This window comes from Lissotriton helveticus, chromosome 6 (assembly GCF_964261635.1).
Source record: "Lissotriton helveticus chromosome 6, aLisHel1.1, whole genome shotgun sequence".
NCBI classification, from domain to species: domain Eukaryota; kingdom Metazoa; phylum Chordata; class Amphibia; order Caudata; family Salamandridae; genus Lissotriton; species Lissotriton helveticus.
The window spans coordinates 521,477,291-521,497,917 of NC_136067.1; the positions used below are offsets into that span (position 1 = coordinate 521,477,291).

A 20,627-nucleotide genomic window follows, 5' to 3' on the forward strand; every position below is an offset into this window, starting at 1 on the left:
ACTTGGAGGACTGGCTCCGTGATACAGTGGCGCCGGAAGGGTTGACTCAGTTCTACAAGCTGGAGCAAGCGCATAAAGAGTCCCGGCCTGCCCTCTGGCGCCAGGTCGTCCTCCGACTGGTGGAGGCCAGTCTCCTCTGCACGGCGGGACCGTATACAGTGGGAAACAGTAAGGTCTCGATCTTTCCGGATTACACACTGGAGGTTCAGCGCCACAGTGTATCTTTCCTGGCTGTCAAACGTGATGTGCGTGACGAGGGGCTACAGTATTTACTGATGTTCCCGGCCCACTTGCGAATTATCCTGGCTGAAGCTACCCACTTTTGCGGAGATCTGTCGGAGGCACGGGATTTGCTGGAAACTTATAGGACAGGCAGGAACCTGGCTGGGAAGGATGGACCTGCTTTACCGCCGAAAGAGCTATAAACCGCGCCGGCGGAGGCCGTGATCGCGTACTGCTCCCTTGGAGGTTCCACGTGCTTCCCAGACTGAGGGACAGACAAGAGGCCCTAAAGGCGGTCTTTGACTTGCTCCGAGACCCTGCAAACGACTCGGTGGCTGGCACAGACACGAATGTCTCGGCTGCAGACACGGACACTGACGACACCCAGGCTAGTAGTCTGCAGATGCCGTATGTTACACCAGGAACTGCAGATGATATGGTGTTAAAGTTCTCACTCTGTTTTATTGCTTTGCAGGTTGTTAATCGACCTATGGGCCATATGGTATTGGTATATTAAAAAGTCGGATTTTTGATGTGGCGGGGATTGCGGGCTGGGATTTGATGGGAAGTTAAGTGTTTATATAGATGTGGTGCCTCTCGAGGGCAGGTGTGGTACGTGTACTGACGGGCGTGCTTGGGGGTTATTGCGTTGTGTGCTAATCGCTGATACTTGAAGGACTATAACCACTGTCCCCCACGATTCCTCTGTAGTTGTCAGAGGGAAACTAGTTTGGCTTAGTTTGGATAGGGACTAATGTTCTAGTGCCTTTCCTGGGGTGGGGTTGTTGGGTTTGTTTTTCTTGTGATGTGGGAATGATGGGGGGGTGGGGTGCGGGGGGGGGGGAATGGCGTAACCCTTTGAGATTAGCTATGTGGAGTCTGTGTGGATCGATGCCATGGGTTCGGTTTCTGACTTGAAGTGTTTGTCTTGGAATGTCAGGGGTATGCACACTATGGTACGGAGACATAAAATACATACTACTTTAGTTCGGAGGGGGGTCCCCCCTGGCTTTTCTACAAGAAACACATATAGCGCCAAAGGAAGAAGTGGTATTGCAGTGTAGGTGGAGAGGACAGATTTTCTGCACAACATATTCCGCCTTTGCACGAGGGGTTTTAATATGGGTACGGGCGAGAGTTCTCTTTCAGCCCCTTTGTCAGCTCCGGGATCCTGAGGGCCGGTATGTGCTGATTGCAGGAATGTTAAATGGTAGGGACGTAGTACTAGGCAGCATATATGCACCAAATATAGAGCAAGCGGCATTCTTCGCACAAATGTCTGGGGAAACCTGCTTTGTTTTTAACTGGGTCGGTGCTCCTGGGCGGGGATTTTAATTTGGTCACGGATGTCCAATTGGATAAATCCCGTCCTCCCCTCTCCGAGGCGCCTACTCATGCGCTCTCAAGGGTTAGCTAGGGCTGGCAGCTTAGGTGGGGGCTGATAGATCCCTAGAGAGTATTGCACCCGACTATCCGTGATTATTCTTTCTTTTCTGCCTTGCATGACCTCCATGTCAGCCTTGATGCAATACTTTGCTCTCCTGACATACATGCTGTGGTACAGCATAGTGAGTACCTAACTCGAATGTTATCAGACCACAATCCGCTGTTAATACGTGTGAATCTATTGCCCAAACGCCCCAAAATTCCGACATCGAGATTGAACCCTGAATTGCTGGAAGGTCACGCATTCTGTGACATGGTGGGCACTGGCATTACTGATTATTTTCACAACAACACGGGCACTGCCTCATTGCTAATGATGGAATGGGATGCCTTTAAGAGTGTAATTCGGGGACAGTGCATAGCGTATAAGTTGGGAGTGTGCAGAGAATTACTGCAGGAGTTGGAGAGGGCGGACCGGAGGCTACAGGAGGCTGAGAGGGAGAGGCCTGAGCCACCGGATCGCCAGCGCAAAATGGTAGCAGCGAGGGAAGAGGTTGGGGTGCAAGTAGAGCGGTTGTGCTGCTTTGATTACAAAAAGTATGCAGTAAGAGTGCATATGGAGCGTGATAAATCTGGGGCGTTGTTGGCGTGGCTAGCCAACCCAGCACATAGAGGGACGGTCATACTGGAACTTCGGGAACCTGATGGGGAAGCCTGTTATACGCAGAAGGAGATAAATGACATGTTTTTCGGTTACTATAATGCTTTATATCAAAGCAAAGTGGCCCCAGATGAAGCGGTTATTCAGGAGTTTTTGGAGGGGGCGACTCTCCCTGTCTTTGATCATGACCGGGCGGAGCAGTTGGGTCAGGACATCACCTTAGGAGAGGTCCGGGGCGTGATTAAACATGTTGCTCGGAAGAAAGCCCCTGGTGTGGATGGCCTACCGGTGGAGTTATATAGTGCGTATGTATACCCCTTGGCTCCTAGGGTGGTGACATTATATAATACTGCCAATAAGGAGCACCTTTTGCCTGCCACTACTAGAGAGGCGTTAATTATACCGTTGCTTAAACCAGATAAACCTCCCCACGATAGAACAGCCTATCGCCCGTTGTAAGTGCTGGCCACAGATTATAAGATTTTGATCCGCATCCTAGCGACTCGCCTGCTCCCATTTATGGTCCACTTAATACATACGGACCAATCGGGTTTTTTTTAAAAACCGTTTTATTGGCTTTTTCAGTGTAACAGTACACGTAAAATTTGTTTTCTTACATGCAGGTAACATACTTTGGCATCTTCATTGTATACCGATATTACTACATTTGGTAATCAGCGAACATCTACAATCATTACATCATCTATGTGCCAATAGTAGAGAAGCGGCCTCTGGATATATCTCCCCCTGGGCAGAGCCTATGTGTTGTGTGTGCGGAAGACCTCTAATAACCAGCATTTATGTCAGAAACGAGTTATGTTGGTTTGCAGTCCAATGCTTTTGTTTACCCCAAGTGGATACCTGTGTCCGTTACATTTGTCTTATGTCCCTGGCCGACCAATCGGGTTTTATACCCAAACAAAATATGGCTCAGAATGTTAGACACCTTATTAATGTCCAGGAAGATGGCACATATTGTAAGGATACTGCTGCCATACTGGCGATAGGTTATTGAAAAGGCTTTTGACAGCTTAGAATGTCCATATTTGTTTTACGTCATGAGGCGCTTTGGGTTGGGTGATGGTTTTGTGGAATGGACAACACTGTTATATAAGCAGGCTACAGCGAGGCTAAGGACGGGGGTGGTGATTTCAGATACTTGTCCAGTAGGTCGTGGGACGAGACAGGGTTGCCCTCTTTCTCCTCTGTTGTTTGCCCTGGCCATGGAGCCGCTTGCGGCACAGGCTAGGACGGGTTTGCATTATACAGGGTTAAAAGTACAAGTGAAAATCCATCATATCGCATTGTATGCTGATGGTCTTTTATTTTTGGCGGACGCAGAGGGTGCCCTCCGGGCTGTGAAGATGTTGCTGGACGACCTTAGCAAGATTGCCGGTTTGAGGATAAATTGCATGAAGACTTGTTTATTTCTGGCGCTGAAACAAGCTGGGGGATGATAATATACACAGGAGGTACAATGGGAGCGACCGTGTCTGACGTATCGTGGCACTCGTATTTATCACACACAAGCTCACCTATTGGAGGGTAATGTGGGCAGAGTCATTAGGTCGCTTAAGGGTTGTATGGAGTTTTGGGGTACGCTCCCTCTCTCGGTGGCTGGACGAGTGGCCATCCTCAAAATGGTAGAACTACCCAGGCTGTTGTATTGTTTTAGAACACTACCAGTTTGGGTTCCAGCGTCGGTTTTGAAGCTGCTTAAGTCAATGGTGGTTGGGTGTCTTTGGGCTGGAGGACGTCGGAGAGTAGCCTTTAATACTCTAATGCATGGGTACTCACAAACTTTCTCTCGGGGGCCAAATTTACACTGTGGTGTGTGTCCGAGGGCCGCACCAGTGGGGGCGGGGTCAGTGGGGGAGGGGGCGGGGCTAGAGCAACAAAAAAAACTGACCATGAGGTTGATCACTGGTCCCTGCAGCGGACACCTTCATCCACTGAGCCACCAGACCCGGCATACACACATCTCTCTCGCTCGCTCTCTTTCTCTCTGTCTCCCTCCCTCCCTCCCTCTCCCTCCCTCTCTCACTCTCCCTTACTCTGTCCCCCTCACTCTGTCCCTCTCCCTGTCTCCCTTTCCCTCCCTCACTCTGGTCTCTCTTTCCCTCCCTCACCCGGTCTCCCTTTCCCTCCCTCACTCCCTCACTGTCACTCCCTTTCCCTCCCTCCCCCTCCCTTTCCCTTCCTCCCTCCCTTTCCCTTCCTCCCTCCCTTTCCCTTCCTCCCTCCCTTTCCCTCCTACCCTTTCCCTCTCTCTCCCTCACCCGATATCCCTTTCCCTCCCTTTCCCTCCCTTTCCCTCCCTTTCCCTTCCACCCAGGGCACAAGTCCTAAAAAAAGAAGTGGGGGGACGCTGACGTCACAACAGGAAGTGATGTCACGAAAGGTGGCTTGCACCATTAGATTCATTGCCTCCTCTCGCTCACCCCTTAGATGCGATTGCATCAGAGAAGCCAGCGCATGAGCAGCGTTCTGAATGAGCTCCAATCTCACCCCAGAGAGGCCAAATAGTGAATGTGCTGCTCCATTTGCTCCAGTTATCGAGCTCCCGGTAAAATAAGTGAGGGGACGACGTCCACCCGCGTGGTACCTCGACTTGAGCCCTGCTTCCACCCTCCCTTTCCCTCCTTCCCTCTCTTACTCCCTCACCTGTTCTCCCTTTCCCTTCCTCACTTAGTCTCCTTTTCTTTCCCTCACCCTCCCTCTCCCTCTGTCATCTCACCCTGCCTCTGTGTCAGCCCGGGCTGAGACAGCTTCGGAGCACACACACATAGCCGCACTGAGCACATTAACAGGTCTTTAAAAGACCATTAGCATGTTAATGAGGCTGTATTGTTCACCTCTTAGCGCCCCTGCAGCTCTACTCCAACTATGGCAGGAATCCCCCGGCCGGCCCCCACAGAGCAGCAGAGTCTCGGAGTCGCACTGCTGTAACTTAGTTTGCAGACACTCATTAAAAAAAAAAAAAATTAAAAAAAAAAAAATTAAACACTGGTATGATGTGTGCAAGGTCCGTGGGCCGCCAGGGAAGGCTTGCCGGGCCGTACTATGAGTACCCCTGCTCTAATGAGACAGCGATCGGAGGAGGGGCTGGCAGTTCCTGATTTCGAATCTCATCATCTGGCCGCGCCACTGCAATGGCCTACTCAGGCGGTGATACGTGAGTGCCGCGGTGGTGGGGATAGAGTGGGATCTCAACGATGAGGCAGACTATTTCCAAACTTCTTCTACAGCTGCCACTCCCAATCTCTTCCGTGACTCGCGAGATGGGGACGTTTAAGCTCTGCTGGAACAGGAGTCATAGGCGAGCACAAATAGTGCGCCCATATGCCCCTGAAATACCACTGACGGTATGTAATGCTCTGCCACATGGCGGCAACTGGGCGGACAGGGGATAGTTTGGGGTCAAGGGCAACAGGTTTTCCTGTGTATTTTGTCCTTGTGACAAGTAGGCCCAACCACCTGCAGCACAAACCCTTTGGCTGCCCGTTTGCAGTACCACATTATGGATCAGGGAAGGGTACTGTTTGCAGTTGATGTAATATTTTTGTTCATATGTTAATGCAGTTCAAACTTCAATTTATGGTTCATTAATTGAACGCCTTCATTATTAGGGTGCCATTTCAAAAAATGGGGTTACCAAATTATGGTCCTGGACCTTGGCGTAATGTGGTACAAAAAACAATGGTCCCAGACCTTATTAGAATAAGAAATCAATCAATTCACCTTTTAGGTATATGCCGCTAGTAGTTAACACGAGCTATGAAAAGGAAATTATTTGCTGAGCTCGCAAATCTTAGTACATTGTTCATACATCAATCCGATAAAATGCAACAGACCATAAACGTCATTGACCTTACACTTTATTTGCTATTTTTTTTACTGGTGAGAGAAAACAACGGTAATCAATGATTGTACAGTATTTACGAAAGAGGTTGCTCCAGGGGGGAACGTGCATAGAGAGTGTGGTGCTCTGGTGTGATGTTGTGAGAAGAACTAGTTGGTGACATAGAAGAAAGAAAAGGGCTATTTTATATATTTTACATAGAGGGACAGGTTGTTAATCACCGTCCTAGTTGGCCTAGCCACATTTATAGTACACGGGCTCAATTCATGAAATTTGCAACAGTTGCAGAAATAAATTCCCATGTGGCACGATAGGGGTATATGCGTTGTCAAGGCCTTTTCAGGGGCGTCAACGTTTCGACCCGACTTAAGGCTCAAGGGTCGTTTAAGCCTCTGCCATGCGGGCTTCCTCAGGACCAGGGCAAGGGGTGGATGGGCAACCGTGGACCAGAAGGCTTAGTCACCCTCCGCCGTGTGGGTGGTGGTGAGGCCTTTGGATGGGCGTTACTGGGGTCTACACCAAGGGTGTACCCATCGGGGCAATTCCAGCCGGTAATTGCACCTTGACACTGAATGTAGCTACATCACGGTGTGGAGGGGCTGAGTTGGATAATGCCGTCAATTTAGGGCTTGACTCACACTTTGACTGCACATTGACACCTACTACTGCACCCACAACTTGCCCTTGAGTAGCTGCTGGATTGCAGGTGCCACTGCTTCTGCGTTGTTCAATAAACTTTATAGCCTAGTGACTGTTGAGTTCTTGAGTTGTGACCTAGCAATGGAAATCTGTTCTCTATGGTTTTTTTTTTAAATTCAAACTCAGCTCACACATCTTTATGCATGCATCATTCTATACAAAACTGTGTACATTCCGTACAACTGAACTGATTGACATTACTTGCATATTTAGCCTAAATACAGGCTCTTGCAGCTGTTATGCTCATGATTTTTAATTTGTTTTTTTTTAAATGTACACATGCCATACAACTAACCGCATACAGGTGTTCTGATACTGCATTTTTAATTCACATTTGAGCAGTTTTTGTCATCTAGGAGTACTTTTGTTTTAAAACATTTTTTTAAAACTTTTTTATTTTTTTATTTTATTTAGCTTTAATCCTTTGTATTGGAGCATCCACCCTACATCTTTGTAAATAAAGAGTGCTTCACTGTCTCTCGGTGAGGCAAAATGTGATATTCCGTTGCTATTTCTAATGTCTGTTTATCCCTTCTTAAGTGATGTGTTATGCAGATACACTGATTATAGGGTAGTGCCGATGGGCAAGATGGATAAACTTTACAGGTTAAGCTTAACTCCATGGCTAGGCATAACTGAACCAACTTTACTTGTTTGCAACCCCCTCCAAGGAACAGTTAGTATGAATGCATTTTAAAAATAAAAAATAAAAAAGAGAAGTAGTCCCTTCCATTTGTTAGGGCACCTGCTTTACCAAGAGACACGATAACCTCGTACTCACCTTGAAAGAATCAGCAGTTTCGGCTCTATTACTGTAACTAAACATACTTCTAATCCAACTTGAGCTCATTCTCTGTTCCTTCACACTGACATCCATCCTACTATGATGGTTATATGATTATTTCCAAGGATAGTTCTATACACGCTATATCATCTGGCCTTTCCGTCTGTTGTCTGGTATGACTACATGGAGTGCGCAACGCAGATGGTAGACTAGTGTGTCTAAAGGCCCACACCAACAGGAAGTAGGTGTCGATGTGCAGTTAAAGTAGGTTCCCTATGTATACATTTGACTGTTTTGATGTGTTCCTTTCAGTGAGTAGAGAAAATAATCACATTCTCAATGTTAAGGCAATGATAAATTATCAAGTGTAGTATGTTTGTGCTTTGTGTAGATGGAAAAACAGCGCAAAGCCTGTACTGAGTTTACCTCTGCTGTACCCAGAGTACTTCAGATGGTCCTTTTGTAATTTGAAGGAAGCCTTCACAGACTTGCATCCTATGAGCATACCACGCTGGGTGAGACCTTGTTTACAGACTGCTATTTTAAACATGCTTTGGGTACTCCCTAAAATAAAATGACACATTTATTGCTTTCTTTCTGTAGTTTACTGTGATACAAAAAAACATGGAATTTCGCAAAAATCGCAGGAAGATAGTGCACGCCAAGCTGTCTGGTGACAGGCGAGGAGATCTCTACCCTCACAGTCTCCAGTTCTACCTGCAGCCCCCGACTGAGAACATTTCGTTGGCTGATTTTGAATTATTTGCAATTGAAAGACTTAAACGTGAGTTGCTTGTTCATCCGTTAGTTCTTTACATGGGGAAATGTGTGGATTATTTCTGTGATTTTTTAAAAAAATTATTAGAAAGGAAACTGTCTCCCGTGTTCATTAAAAAGGTTTGTTATTAAATATCACTTTGATCCTTTACCAAAGACCGATATTGTTGACAGGAAAATGATCACACTATTTCTTTTCCCCTAGACTCCAGGTGCTCCGTTACCCCGATCCAGTTGCTGGGTTCTGTTGACATAATCAAGAACGACCACATTTACAGCAGGCTAAATAAAGAGCCAGCTCTTGCTTACTCCTTTTATCTCCATTTTAAAGCATCCTCATATGACCCCCAAACCCTCATACCTCCTGTTCCTTCTTACTGACTATAAGCACACTATAACACGCTCCTGGAGATTCCATGCTTCTCCCTTATACTGCAAGGACTTTACTCTTTTCTTATGAACTAGCACAATCCTTAAACTGAAATCCAAAATTTAGTAAAAAAACACCTTAGTGGAATAACACTGGCCATAGGTATGTATTATCAAGCAAGATTTTCCGATAAATAGTTAATTGTTTCTATTCTACATAATGTATTTTATTAATTTCTAGAACTGGATCAGCTACCCACTTAAATTTTTCACAACCTCAGCACTTGCCATCTTGACCATGATTCCCTACTTGTTGCATTCTCTAGAACCATCATACAAAATTCCATCTTCCCTCCGAATACTTTCACACCACTGACTGCGCTAACTTGCATCTGCCTCCTTACCAGATTGCATGCCCTGCATTGTGCAATTCTACCCATTAGCCAATGTAGCTATCTCCTTCCTGTGCTCTGTCCATTTCTTTTCTCCTTTTAGGTAAAATTCGGTGTTGTCACTCGTAGCCAGTCTACATCAACCATTTACATTCATGTAACTTATTGTCCTATCTACATAGGCTTACCTTTCCTCTTGTGTTCCTTCAGCTTTCCCTTCTACACCTCTACTCCAGCCACCCTCCTTTTTCCCGTTTTGATTTTTTTTCTTTTTGTACCACATTGAATACAGTCATTACGCTCAATACTTCAAATAGTTTTTACTGAACCAAAACGTGTTGGTGTTTTTTACAAGATTATAATCATGCTCTTCAGTATTGTTCCAAATTGCATATAATTCCTTGACCAACATCTTCATAAGTTCTGCCTGTTTGTTAGCTTCTCTGGGTGAAAGGATGATGTCATGCCCTTTCACATGTGCTTTTTACCATATCCCATTTAATCTCCCTGAACCATTAGGATTCTAATCCACGGAGTTGTCCTTCCTTGAACCTATGGCTGGGGTGAAACTAGAACATAGGGAAGGCCTACTATAGCCATGAATATAAGCCTTTTTAAAAAGGCATTATGTCATAAGCGTTCCTGTTTGATGGGGTACACCCAGCTAGACCTCACGTGTCGCAACCCCTTTGGAGAATCCGAAAACAGAATCCGAAAACAGTTGTCTCATCCTCTACCCTATGATTAATTAGCCTCCTCCAGATTCAGCGTGTTTCGAGTCAGATAACTCTACCATACAAACTTCTATTCGCATGGTTTATTTGTAGATACAATACCCCTCATCACTGCCCCCGGAATTAGACATAGCTGCTGGTACTTTATGATAAATGGTTATTTATGGCTGAGAAGATTATTAATTAAAAGTTAAACTTTCCTTTGTGTGCGTTTAAGTTAGCACAACCAGACAGCAAAAATAAATCTACTAAGCCTTTCTCGTTCTGCATTTACAGCTAAAGACAGTGTGACTTTTTTAAAAGTGCCATGGAAAGTTTTCTGCAACCATGGTTTTTCATTCACAAAAACTTTATTTTAATACAGCAGTCGAAGTTTGATCTGTTTTGTGGTGCTGTGTTGAAATAAAATGTAATTTCGTTTGTAGCTTCCTCTGTGTTAGAAAGGCGATCCCAGGGGAGACAGAAGATGTCTGACTGACCACCCCGAGACCCCACCTCTCTTTATGGAATAGGCCGAGCGCTGTCGAGAGGCCTCCTTGGCGGGGCTCCTTTCCTACAATCGTAACAGCTGAGCAATCACACCACTACAGAGGGATACCACACGAGAGTAGATTTAAGAGTCTTTATATAAAGAATAAAGGCAACTTCTTACAGCAATAGGTACAGAGGGATCGGGGGGGTCCTCAAAAGTCTCAGTATCAGGGGGAAGGGTGTAGCGGGACAGTCTTGGTACCAACTGGTACTTGGATACCCTGCGCACAGCTCTCAATCCTCGAGCTGGGGGGTGCAAGGAGCCGCGACGTCGTCAGCAGGGCTCTGAGGATGGTTCCGCGATGTCGAGCCGCGACAGCGTCAGCAGGGCTCCGAAGGTGGTTCAGCTTGGTCGGGCCGCGACAGCGTCAGCAGGGCTCCGAAGGTGGTTCAACTTGGTCGAGCCGCGACAGCGTCAGCAGGGCTCCGAAGGTGGTTCAGCTTGGTCGAGCCGTGACAGCAGGGCTCCGAAGGTGGTTCAACTTGGTCGAGCCGCGACAGCAGGGCTCCGAAGGTGGTTCAGCTTGGTCGAGCCGCGACAGCGTCAGCAGGGCTCCGAAGGTGGTTCAGCTTGGTCGAGCCGTGACAGCAGGGCTCCGAAGGTGGTTCAACTTGGTCGAGCCGCGACAGCAGGGCTCCGAAGGTGGTTCAGCTTGGTCGAGCCGCGACAGCGTCAGCAGGGCTCCGAAGGTGGTTCAGCTTGGTCGAGCCGCGACAGCAGGGCTCAGAGGTTCCAGGTTCAAGAGTTCTTCTCAGGATCAGCCGCGACGAGGTCAGCAGGGCTTCGACTTCAGGATACAACTGGCGTCCTGATCCAGGGCTGACCCAGATATAGGACTGGAATCCTTTGATGTCCGGACCCTCGCGCCTGGGGGGCAGAGGGGCCGGGATGAAGGTGTCCAGACACCCAGCAGGGAGGTGGAGCCAGCGCCCAGGGAGGCCGGGGGGCGATCGATACCAGGCGTCCGGGGACGGCTGGGGGGGCCATCGAAACTCCCTTCGTCCTTGATCCGTCAAGTGGCGGCTCTACCACCTGGGCTGATCTTGGTGCCTCGATGTCGGGGCTTCGCTGGGGACGCGGCCGGGGTCGGGCCGTGGCCGCGTGCTCGGGACGTGATGGGCCCAAGATGGAGTCGGGCCTGAAATGGTGGCCCGGGGTGGTGACCGGACCTGCAGAGTTGGGGCGAGCCGGGTTCCAGGGGGGAGAGCCGGGGGTTGCCAGGGGGGGCTGCTCTTGTCGAGAGTTCGTTGAGGGTGGTGTCCGGGGGGCGACAGCGGGTCAATGGAGAGCAGATGTCGTCCAGGACCCGCCTTGCGGGAAGGGTAGGACCACGCCACGAGGCCGGGTCCAACACTCTGAAGCTGTGTTCTAACTATACCCACATTTGTAACAAGTCAAGTACTTTTCTTGTTCTTGCAGAGAGGCTTTGAAGAGTCCATTCTATTTAATATGTGCAAAAATGTAATGTCATTCTCGTTTTTTTGCTTATGGGTCCGCATTAATCATGCTTTCTGAAGACTACTCTAGTAGTATTGTAGTTAATGTATCTTGTGATTGTAAACATCTATTGGTTGTTGTTATTGGTTCATTTCACACCATGTCATAAGCAAACCTTTCACTGTTTGAAACCTTTAAAAAGTCTCTTTTCAGGGTTGTGTGCTAGACCTTTCTTTAATTTTGAGTTGAGCAGTGCCCATGTTAGTTTGCTATTTTAGTCTGTACTTATAATATTAGTACTTGTCAGACCTTATGCTTGTTTCCTCAGGAGCAGACTTTGTCAACCGTCTTGCAGATTTTGTACATGGACAAGTTTTAAAGACTTTCTCTTGCTTTCATACTGATGAGGCTCCGATGGTCTGTTATTTGACCCTGTGCTTAGACGTTTTCCATTGATTCATAATATAGATCGATTTGACTAAGCAATTGCCCTCTTTACTTTATGTAATTATTCCTAATATTAAACAAACCTTCTGGGTTTGAACTTTGAATCGTGTCATGTGGCGGTTTCTGTTATTTGACTTTTACCCTCTTCCTTTTGGCTGAAATGGCACCGACCCTGCTAATGGGCCTTTTGGTAACTTGTTCTTACAAAGCACCAACATTTATTGTGCATAATCACCATATTAACCTTGTATATCAAAACAATGCTATCTATTCTGATAATCTCAGCAGTCGTTATATAGAATAAAATAAGCATTGGAAAAAACCCAAAGCCTTCTATATTACACATGCCTACAGCCTGTAATAAATTAGTCCAATTCCTACCTTGTGTGTGTGTGTGTGTGTGTGTGTGTGTGTGTGTGTGTGTATATATAATTATTAATATAGCCTCATGGTTTGTTAGTGAAATTACTAAGCATTTACCCAATACACTAACAATTTAATGCCATGCTGTGTACTTATCCCGCTTACCGCAGAAAGCTGTTGACCTGCAGGCAAGTAATGGCTCGCTGCCATCTCCCCTAAAGCAACTAGTCTTCGAGTGTGCCCCTCCCAAATTCCCAGGTGTCAGAGATATACCCATCTCTGAAATGCTTATCTACATAGCAGGAGTTGCTCTGCAGTTTTTCTTATCTGCAGTGTACATAATAATATCTTTGTCAGAGCTGCGTTCAAAGGCAAGCAAATGTAACCAAATCTTATTTTTTCATCTAGATTTGTTTTGCTCAAGGCCTTGCTTTAGTAATCTCTACACATAATGTTCTGGACAGCAGAATGGAGAATTCCTGTCCTCCTTGTTTTTGTTAGTGCGACGAATGTCAACCAACTGCTAAAATATAGCAATTTCACAGTCTGTATTGGATGTCCCCATCGTTGCACACACACTCTAAAGAGTTAGTGTGCCTCATGTTTGTCATACATTTACGCTTCATTTGTATGCAACATACAATCCTTGCCACATACAGTACTTCCAGTCCATCCATGAAATAAATAAGACTACCTTCTCCCTCATAATCCTCCCAAAAGAATCACTAGGCAGCCCTGCCAATGTTGGAGGGAAATTTAGTGAACAAACACCAAGAACAGCAAGTTGACCATACAATATGGATTTATTACCTTACTGAAGTGAGGATCAGTCGCTATAAGAGAGATCAGGTCACCTCAAAGGAGATACAACTTGATGTCTCTCATTTTAGCTCCGAATCCGCTCTATTTATTCTTTCAAACCAGAGAGGAAAAGGTCACAAGTTGACCTTTTCCTCTGTGGTTTGGAAGCAATGTTCACACCAAACGTACAAGATGGCATCAGTAGATGTAGCAATTTCTTGGAAACTGAAACGCATGCAGATGGGCCGAGCCTCACATGATGTGTGGAAACCCCTCTGTGGGTTTCGGCTCTCGGAATCTAAGCGGAGAAAATATATCTTTATTTAACTGCACAGTGTGTGGTTATGTACTGCTCAACTTCTATTGGCCAAGTTATCTGACCTTTTGTATTTGATTTCTTCTATCAAGCCATCTAGCCGGTTAGGTGTAAAGCTGTGCTTTCTGCAGAAGCAAGTGAGCAGCTTTCTGACCTGTAGGTGTGATCTTGGCACAAGCGTACACATGTGCATCAGTATGTACTAATGCAGGATGTGCACCTGGTGTTTCTTCCTAGGTACGTGTTCAAGCTTAAAGGGATAAGAAACTGCAGTGCTTATAAGGAAGCAGGTTCTTATGTGATTGGTGCATTTTGGCCGATGGAACTTGTGGTGACCTATTTTTGCAATTTCTACGCTAAAGCGCTATTGTTGTCTTAAGTTCGACGGAAGAAATGATCTACTCCTCATGCAAAAGCTCAATTTGCAAACCGCAAGCAATTTCCTGACCTTGCAGGCTACTTCCTGACATTTCAACGAACTGTGTGACCTGATATTCAGCTAAACACATTGTCTTTTGTGGCATGATATATAGATCTCTCTCTCTATATATATATATATATATATATATATATATATATATATATATATATATATATATATATATATATATATATATATATATATATATATATATTAAACAATTTTTATTTTATTTCGTCAAGTAACATAAAAATCAAGTGCAGTCTTAGCCAGTGACAGTATCCGCAATTGCGGAATCGCATCTTCGTATTTATAACATTAGGACAGTAGAGCTTTGTCCAGATCATCCCCCCCACCCCCTCTCTTTATCCCAAACCGCCCCTCGAAGCCATGTCCAGAAGGCATGATATTTTTGAACCATTTCTTGTAGAGGCCTGGGGCCTAAAACTGGTTTTAATTTGAAACCTTTGCATGGGAGTTTCAGGCCTCAACTCTGTGTGTTTGGATATAATGTATCCTATTTTTCCCTCCTGCATCACCAAGTATCATGCTTTCGATGTTAGACTAACACATTTTAGTGCTGGTGTCCGCATCACCAAACTAAAATGCATTAGTCACGCATTAGAGTAACCCAAGGATGACCCACCATGAGGCTAGTTAATTCCAGAGCTGAACCTTGGCTGCAAAATTACAGCCTGCCAGTGTGTTAACTCCTTCCGTGCTCCCGTTGGCCGACGGGAGCACTCCCTCCCCAGTGCTGCGCACGACCAACGGCCGACGCAGCCCTGCCCACCCTTTAGAACGCCCGCACCGCGGCAAAGGTGTTAACACTGGCTTGCCCTGCAGCCTGTTCTTTGCCAAATGAATTGGCTCATGTGTCACAAATGTTCATTTACTGGCCGCGGTCAGTCTGTGTTTACTGTCGTAGCTTTCTGTCCTGCGCTTCAGGTCTTGCTGGAATCTGCCTCTGTGTGTAATGGGTGGACCTGGACCACGTGGTCTCTCAGCGGAGTGAAACATAAACAGCACACTCAGTTGCTAGACAGACTGCAGCATATGTGCATCTGAGAAGCGTGTTTCCTTTTTGTTTTCTGGTGCTGCAGCTCACCAACACAAGTGACTGCACGCAGGAGACGAGTATCCCAACAGGCAGACACAGAGGTAGCTGGGTGCAGCTTTGTTTTTTTACTTGCAAACAAGTTGCCAATTAATGAGTTGCCCCTGCGCAGAGAACTGGTGCATGACCCCCTCAGTGGTGCTCGTATTGTGCTGGCTGCAGGACGTTGCCTTTCAGGGCCTGGCAACCCGTCCTCTGCTTGCGTCTGGAGTCCTGCGGGCAGGCCACGTCCCCCGCTTCTTCAGCCTCCCAGATGCCTTTCCCAAGACATTGCTGCTGCGGATACACTTGCGGGCCTCTCTGTGGTGAATAAGTTTACTTCTCACCTAATAATCCTGATGTTATATTCACTGAAAAAACCATAGGTTTCAGGGGAGTTATAGTTCGTTGGACATTTCACTCGTACGAAACCAGTGAAATTCCCCCGTTATAGTTAGTTTAGCTTACTATAACTCGCGCCCCGGCAATGCTCTGCTGATGACGTCACATATTACATTACTCATGACCTGATCAGTGACATCACTGATGACATCACTGATGACATCATCCAGTGACTGTGTGTTTCTGTAAAGTTTAAATATGTTTAATATTGAATTGAATTAAGCACTTATATAGCGCGACTGCCACCCTTTGGGTATCCTGGCGCTTGGATTATCGGGTAGACACCACACAGCAGAATCAATTGTCAATCAGACAGTCTAAAGACCGCCTTTGGGAAATAGCCACTTTTTCAGGCTCTTCCTGAAACAAGTCAAGGAGTTGGCCTGTCTGAGGTCCAGAGGTAACTCATTCCATGCACGCGAGGCAGTCACACCAAAAGCTATTGGTATTGAAGAAGGCGTATTGAAGAATGAGTGGGTGTATAAGTGTCTGAAAAGATGATTTAGTAGGTGCGTGACTGAGTCTATAAATGAGTGATTAAAGGTATCTTACTGAAAGCATGGGTTGGAGACTAAACTGTGTGAATGTCTGTATCGGTCTGTCTGTTGGTGTGTAAGCGGCTGCATGGGTTTGTGAATAGCTTCATGAGTGTCTATATGAGTTATAGATTGGGTTTCTGAGTATCTGTATGGGTGCCTGAGTGTTTTTGTGGGTGAGGTGTGTGTGACTGTGCATAGATGTGTGAGTGGGTGAATCACTTGGTGCATGGTTTCAAGAGTGCATCTGTGATGGACTATGGGTGAGTGAGTGTGTATGGGTGTGTTAGTGAGTGAATGTATATCTCAGTGGTACATGTGTGAGTGACTACATATATGAAAGGGTAAACAACCTTTACAACAAAACTTTTACAACGCACTACCATTACAACGCGGTCATTACAACGCAAACCATTACAACGCATTGCGCTGGGGGGCGCTCTAGGATAGGGAATAGGTTAATTTACTATCCAATAACCTTCCCTAGTGTCCACGGGGACTGGAGTTGCAATAGTAAATTAAACTATTCACTATCCAACACCCAAAAGCACTATGCGTTGTAATGGATTGCGATGTAAAAACCGCGTTGTAAAGGCAGGCGTTGTAATAGCCTGCATTGTAACGTCATACATACATATGAAAGGCAGTATATATATAATGTGTGTTAGAGTATTTAAATGGCTATAAGTGAGAGTGTGTGATTGTTAGAGTGGCTGTACGGATGAGTGTGTGCTTGTATCAGTGATTGTGCTCGTATTTGTATGAGTAAGTGAGCTGGTGTGTGTATAACTATATAGGTGAGTAAATGGGAGTGTGATTAATTTTTTGCATGACTGACTAGGTGTGGGAGTACCTCTATGGATGAGTGGCGGTGTGTGAGTGTTTATATAGGTGTATGAGTGCATATGATAGTCCTGTACTGAGTGACTGTAAGTATGAGTGATTGTACGGGTGAGTGAGAGGATGTGTGTGTAGACCTAAGAATCAGTGAGTGGGTATGTAGTTATTGGTGTTGGAGTGTCTATGGTTTTGAGAATGGCAGTCTGTAATTTAGAGTGGGTGTTTCAAAAGTTATATTAGGGTGTGAGAAGATGCATGAAATTATCACATGGATGATGTCATCAGTAATGTAATCAGTGATGTCATTTGAGATGTCATCAGTAATGTCAACAGTGATGTCACTGACCATGTCATGAATGATGTAATGTGTGATGTCATCAGCAGTGCATTGCGGGGGCGCGAGTTATAGTTAGCTGAACTAACTAGAACGGGGAAATTTCACTGGTTTTGTTCGAGTGAAATGTCCAACTAACTATAACGCCCCTGAAACCTATGTTTTTTTCAGTGAATTTCCAAGGTTTTTTGAATGCTAGTTTCTAACTATACCTACAGAGGTAGGACGTGAAGAAATAAGAAGAAACCCACAGAAAGAAGCAAAAGAAATGCAGGTAGAAGCAACAGAAGTCCACAAAGACAAAAAAAAGTGTAGGAAGAAGCAAGACATGTGCAGAAAGAACCAACAGAGGAGCAGAAAGAGGCCGTGTTGCAAAATCATTCTGTTCCCACAACTTTTTCAGACTGGTACTGGTGGTAACTGACTCTGACTAACCAGGCCTAGAGCTAGTGCTGTGCTAAAAGACACTTAGAATACAGTGAAAACGCCTACATACACTAGGAAACACTATGCGTTGGGGTACCCCTGTGATTAACATGACTTCCTCTGTAAGGCGCTAGTACATAATGGGGAAGGGGAATTAAAGCTACCTATAAATCAGAGGTGCAGAAATATGCTACTTTAACTAGTAGTCGCATTTGCAGAGTGGTGGAGAAAGGGTGCTGGGCGTCCAACCAACACTCAGGAATTCCACTTCATAGGACTTACAGGAGGTACCAGGAGGGATTCTTGGCCCCAAACTCCCTCAGGACTATATTGGACTTCATCTCCACATCCCTTAGTCTGCCACGCGGCACGTTTGCAGAGTGGTAGAGAAAGGGGGCCATGGCCTCCGAAGAAGTCTTAGCAATCCCACTGTGTGGGACCTACTGGAGGTAACGAGGGGTAGTTGGCCCCCAAGAACATCCAACTTGCCTAACTATTACCTCCAGTTAGTCCCACACAGCAGCATTGGTAAGTACTCGTACCAGTCCTTGCCCACTTTGCTCCCCACTCTACAAACGTGCTCCCTGGTGCATCCCTGGGGGCCAACTAGCCCACCAGGTACCTCCAGTAAGCACCACAGAGCTGCGTTGCAGAGAGGTGTAAATAGGGGCACGGCCTGGACCACCTCTCAGGTCTGTGGCGCTTACTGGAGGTACCTGGTGGGCTAGTTGGCCCCCAGGGGCCCTCAGAATTGAAGGGGATTTAATTCCCCAACCTAAAACGCGCCACAGGGCGTGTTTGCACATATGTCACCTCAGGCCCCGCTCCCTCCCTTTACCACTGTGCAAACACGCCCCGTGGCGTGTTTTAGGTTGGGGGATAAGTCTCCTTGAAACCTGACGGTCCCTGGCATCCAACTAGCCCACCAGGTACCTCCACTAAGCGCCACAGAGCTGCATTGTGAGAGTTGCAAAAAGGGGCATTTACTGGGCACCTCTAAAGAACGACATTTGACAAAATAAGTGGTACTCCGATATTAAATAAACAACCATTCTGATTAAATCTGAAATCGGTCTAAGCCAATCCTAAAACTCGATGTCTATAAGTGATCGCGGGTGCCAGAAAATGCGCTACATTAGTAATTTGGATGGAATATGAAGCACCATTATTATGATTAAAACGAACAGGGGTTACAATTTGTAAAAGTCACATAGGTGTAAATAGTATTTTTTTTTATTTTTTTAAAACCGTTTAATATGAATGTAATGTGGTAACAAAGTACACTACACCTCTCACAAAACACCTGTATGTAATGATGATTATCATATGTCACATGACTTTAGTAAAATGTTTTTATTGGTTGAATTGAATGTAACCCACTTGAACCGTGATCAAGCTATCGGGCATAGCGAAACACGTCAGTTTGTCTCCTCAACCTTGATGTGACTGAAATAAAAAGCTTGGGAAACGAAAAAGCCTGCGAGTGCGTTTTTCAAAACTCCGAAAGGAATTGGTATGTATGTGTGTGTATGTATATGTGTGTGTGTGTGTATGTATATATATATATATATATATATTGGTGGGTGTGTGTATAATATATATATGTTTCATAACAATGAGGTAAGGTCAGCAACTTTGTTTTACTATGAATAACACCAAATGTAATGGGGCAGTTAACGCTTTTGTCACCAGGAAGTGCTAAGAGGTGTGCATTTCTGAACTATTTTGTAACGAAATGCAATCTGCGTGCACCTACAGACATGTATAATCAGCGAGTACCAAATGCCAGACACAGATTACACATTTGTAGTGAGTTGTTCCTCCAACTTTTTAAAAATTATTCAGGGTTTTAAAATACCTGACTGTAAAATGAGTTTACGATTATGTAACTCTCTATTTATCCACTCTTTGATTGAACTAAAAAAGCTAATTAATGCAGTGTAATTTTATGAGAACTTTTTGTTTTACTAAAAAAACGTATTCGAGAATAATTGCCGAACAGAAACATATGACTGTTATTATGCAGTGCATTTATACAGTTTCGAGTATAGCAAACACAAGGAGATGTTGGACGGAGTGCTGAAACTTTTCTGACACTCGCCCCCTGTCACAGAACTCGGTTCAGTCCATCTTCGTTCTTAAGCTCACTTCGCCACCCCAGTTCAGACACAGCTATATGCAAATTAGCTTTGACCCTGTGCCTCATGGAAATGGTCCAGCCCGAACTGCCAAGGCATGTCTTCCCTGGACTAGAAACTAAAATGTTGGCTAGAATCTTAATCGCTGGATTTAACAGGGATATAGGTCGATGCGAACACAGTTTTTCAGGGGGTTTTCCACTTTTATGTATGACTAAGATATTTGTTAGTCTTTGGCTAACTGGGAGAATACCTTTTGGCTTCTCTCTCATCGTACATTTTCACCAAATAAGGGGCAATTGTTGATGCGTTTAACTTCTATATTTCAAGTGGTAGCTTGCTCGGTGAGATCTGATTCCAACCCTTCTCTATCTATGTTTTGCAAAGTGGGCAAACCGAGGGTAGCCAACAATTCCCATGCACCAAGTAGGGTCGACATCCCTGATGGGGTGTATACCTGTTTAAAATACCTCGCAAAAGCTTCCGCTATTTCTTGTGTATCTCGAAGTAGGATCTCATCATTTGTCTTAATCCCAAACAACCATCTAGTGGCCATTTCTCGCTTATCCAGCCATGCTGATAGTTTACTCACCTTATCTCCAACCTCATACGCTCGATAGTGGGCTCTGGCCGCCTCCTCCGCAATGTTCCT

At 45.6% G+C, this 20,627-nt stretch overlaps 1 protein-coding gene across 4 annotated transcripts in view; it reads left to right on the forward strand.

Moving 5' to 3' along the window:
• PRIM2 (DNA primase subunit 2) overlaps positions 1 to 20,627 on the forward strand; it is a 1,274,342-nt gene that overhangs the window by 153,723 nt on the left and 1,099,992 nt on the right. For all 4 annotated transcript variants that reach the window (XM_078647995.1, XM_078647996.1, XM_078647994.1 and 1 more), the window contains one exon: positions 8,218 to 8,398. In XM_078647995.1, the coding sequence (XP_078504121.1) occupies positions 8,239 to 8,398 (160 nt within the window). In that variant the 5' untranslated portion in view covers positions 8,218 to 8,238. The remainder of the gene's footprint in view (positions 1 to 8,217; positions 8,399 to 20,627) is intronic.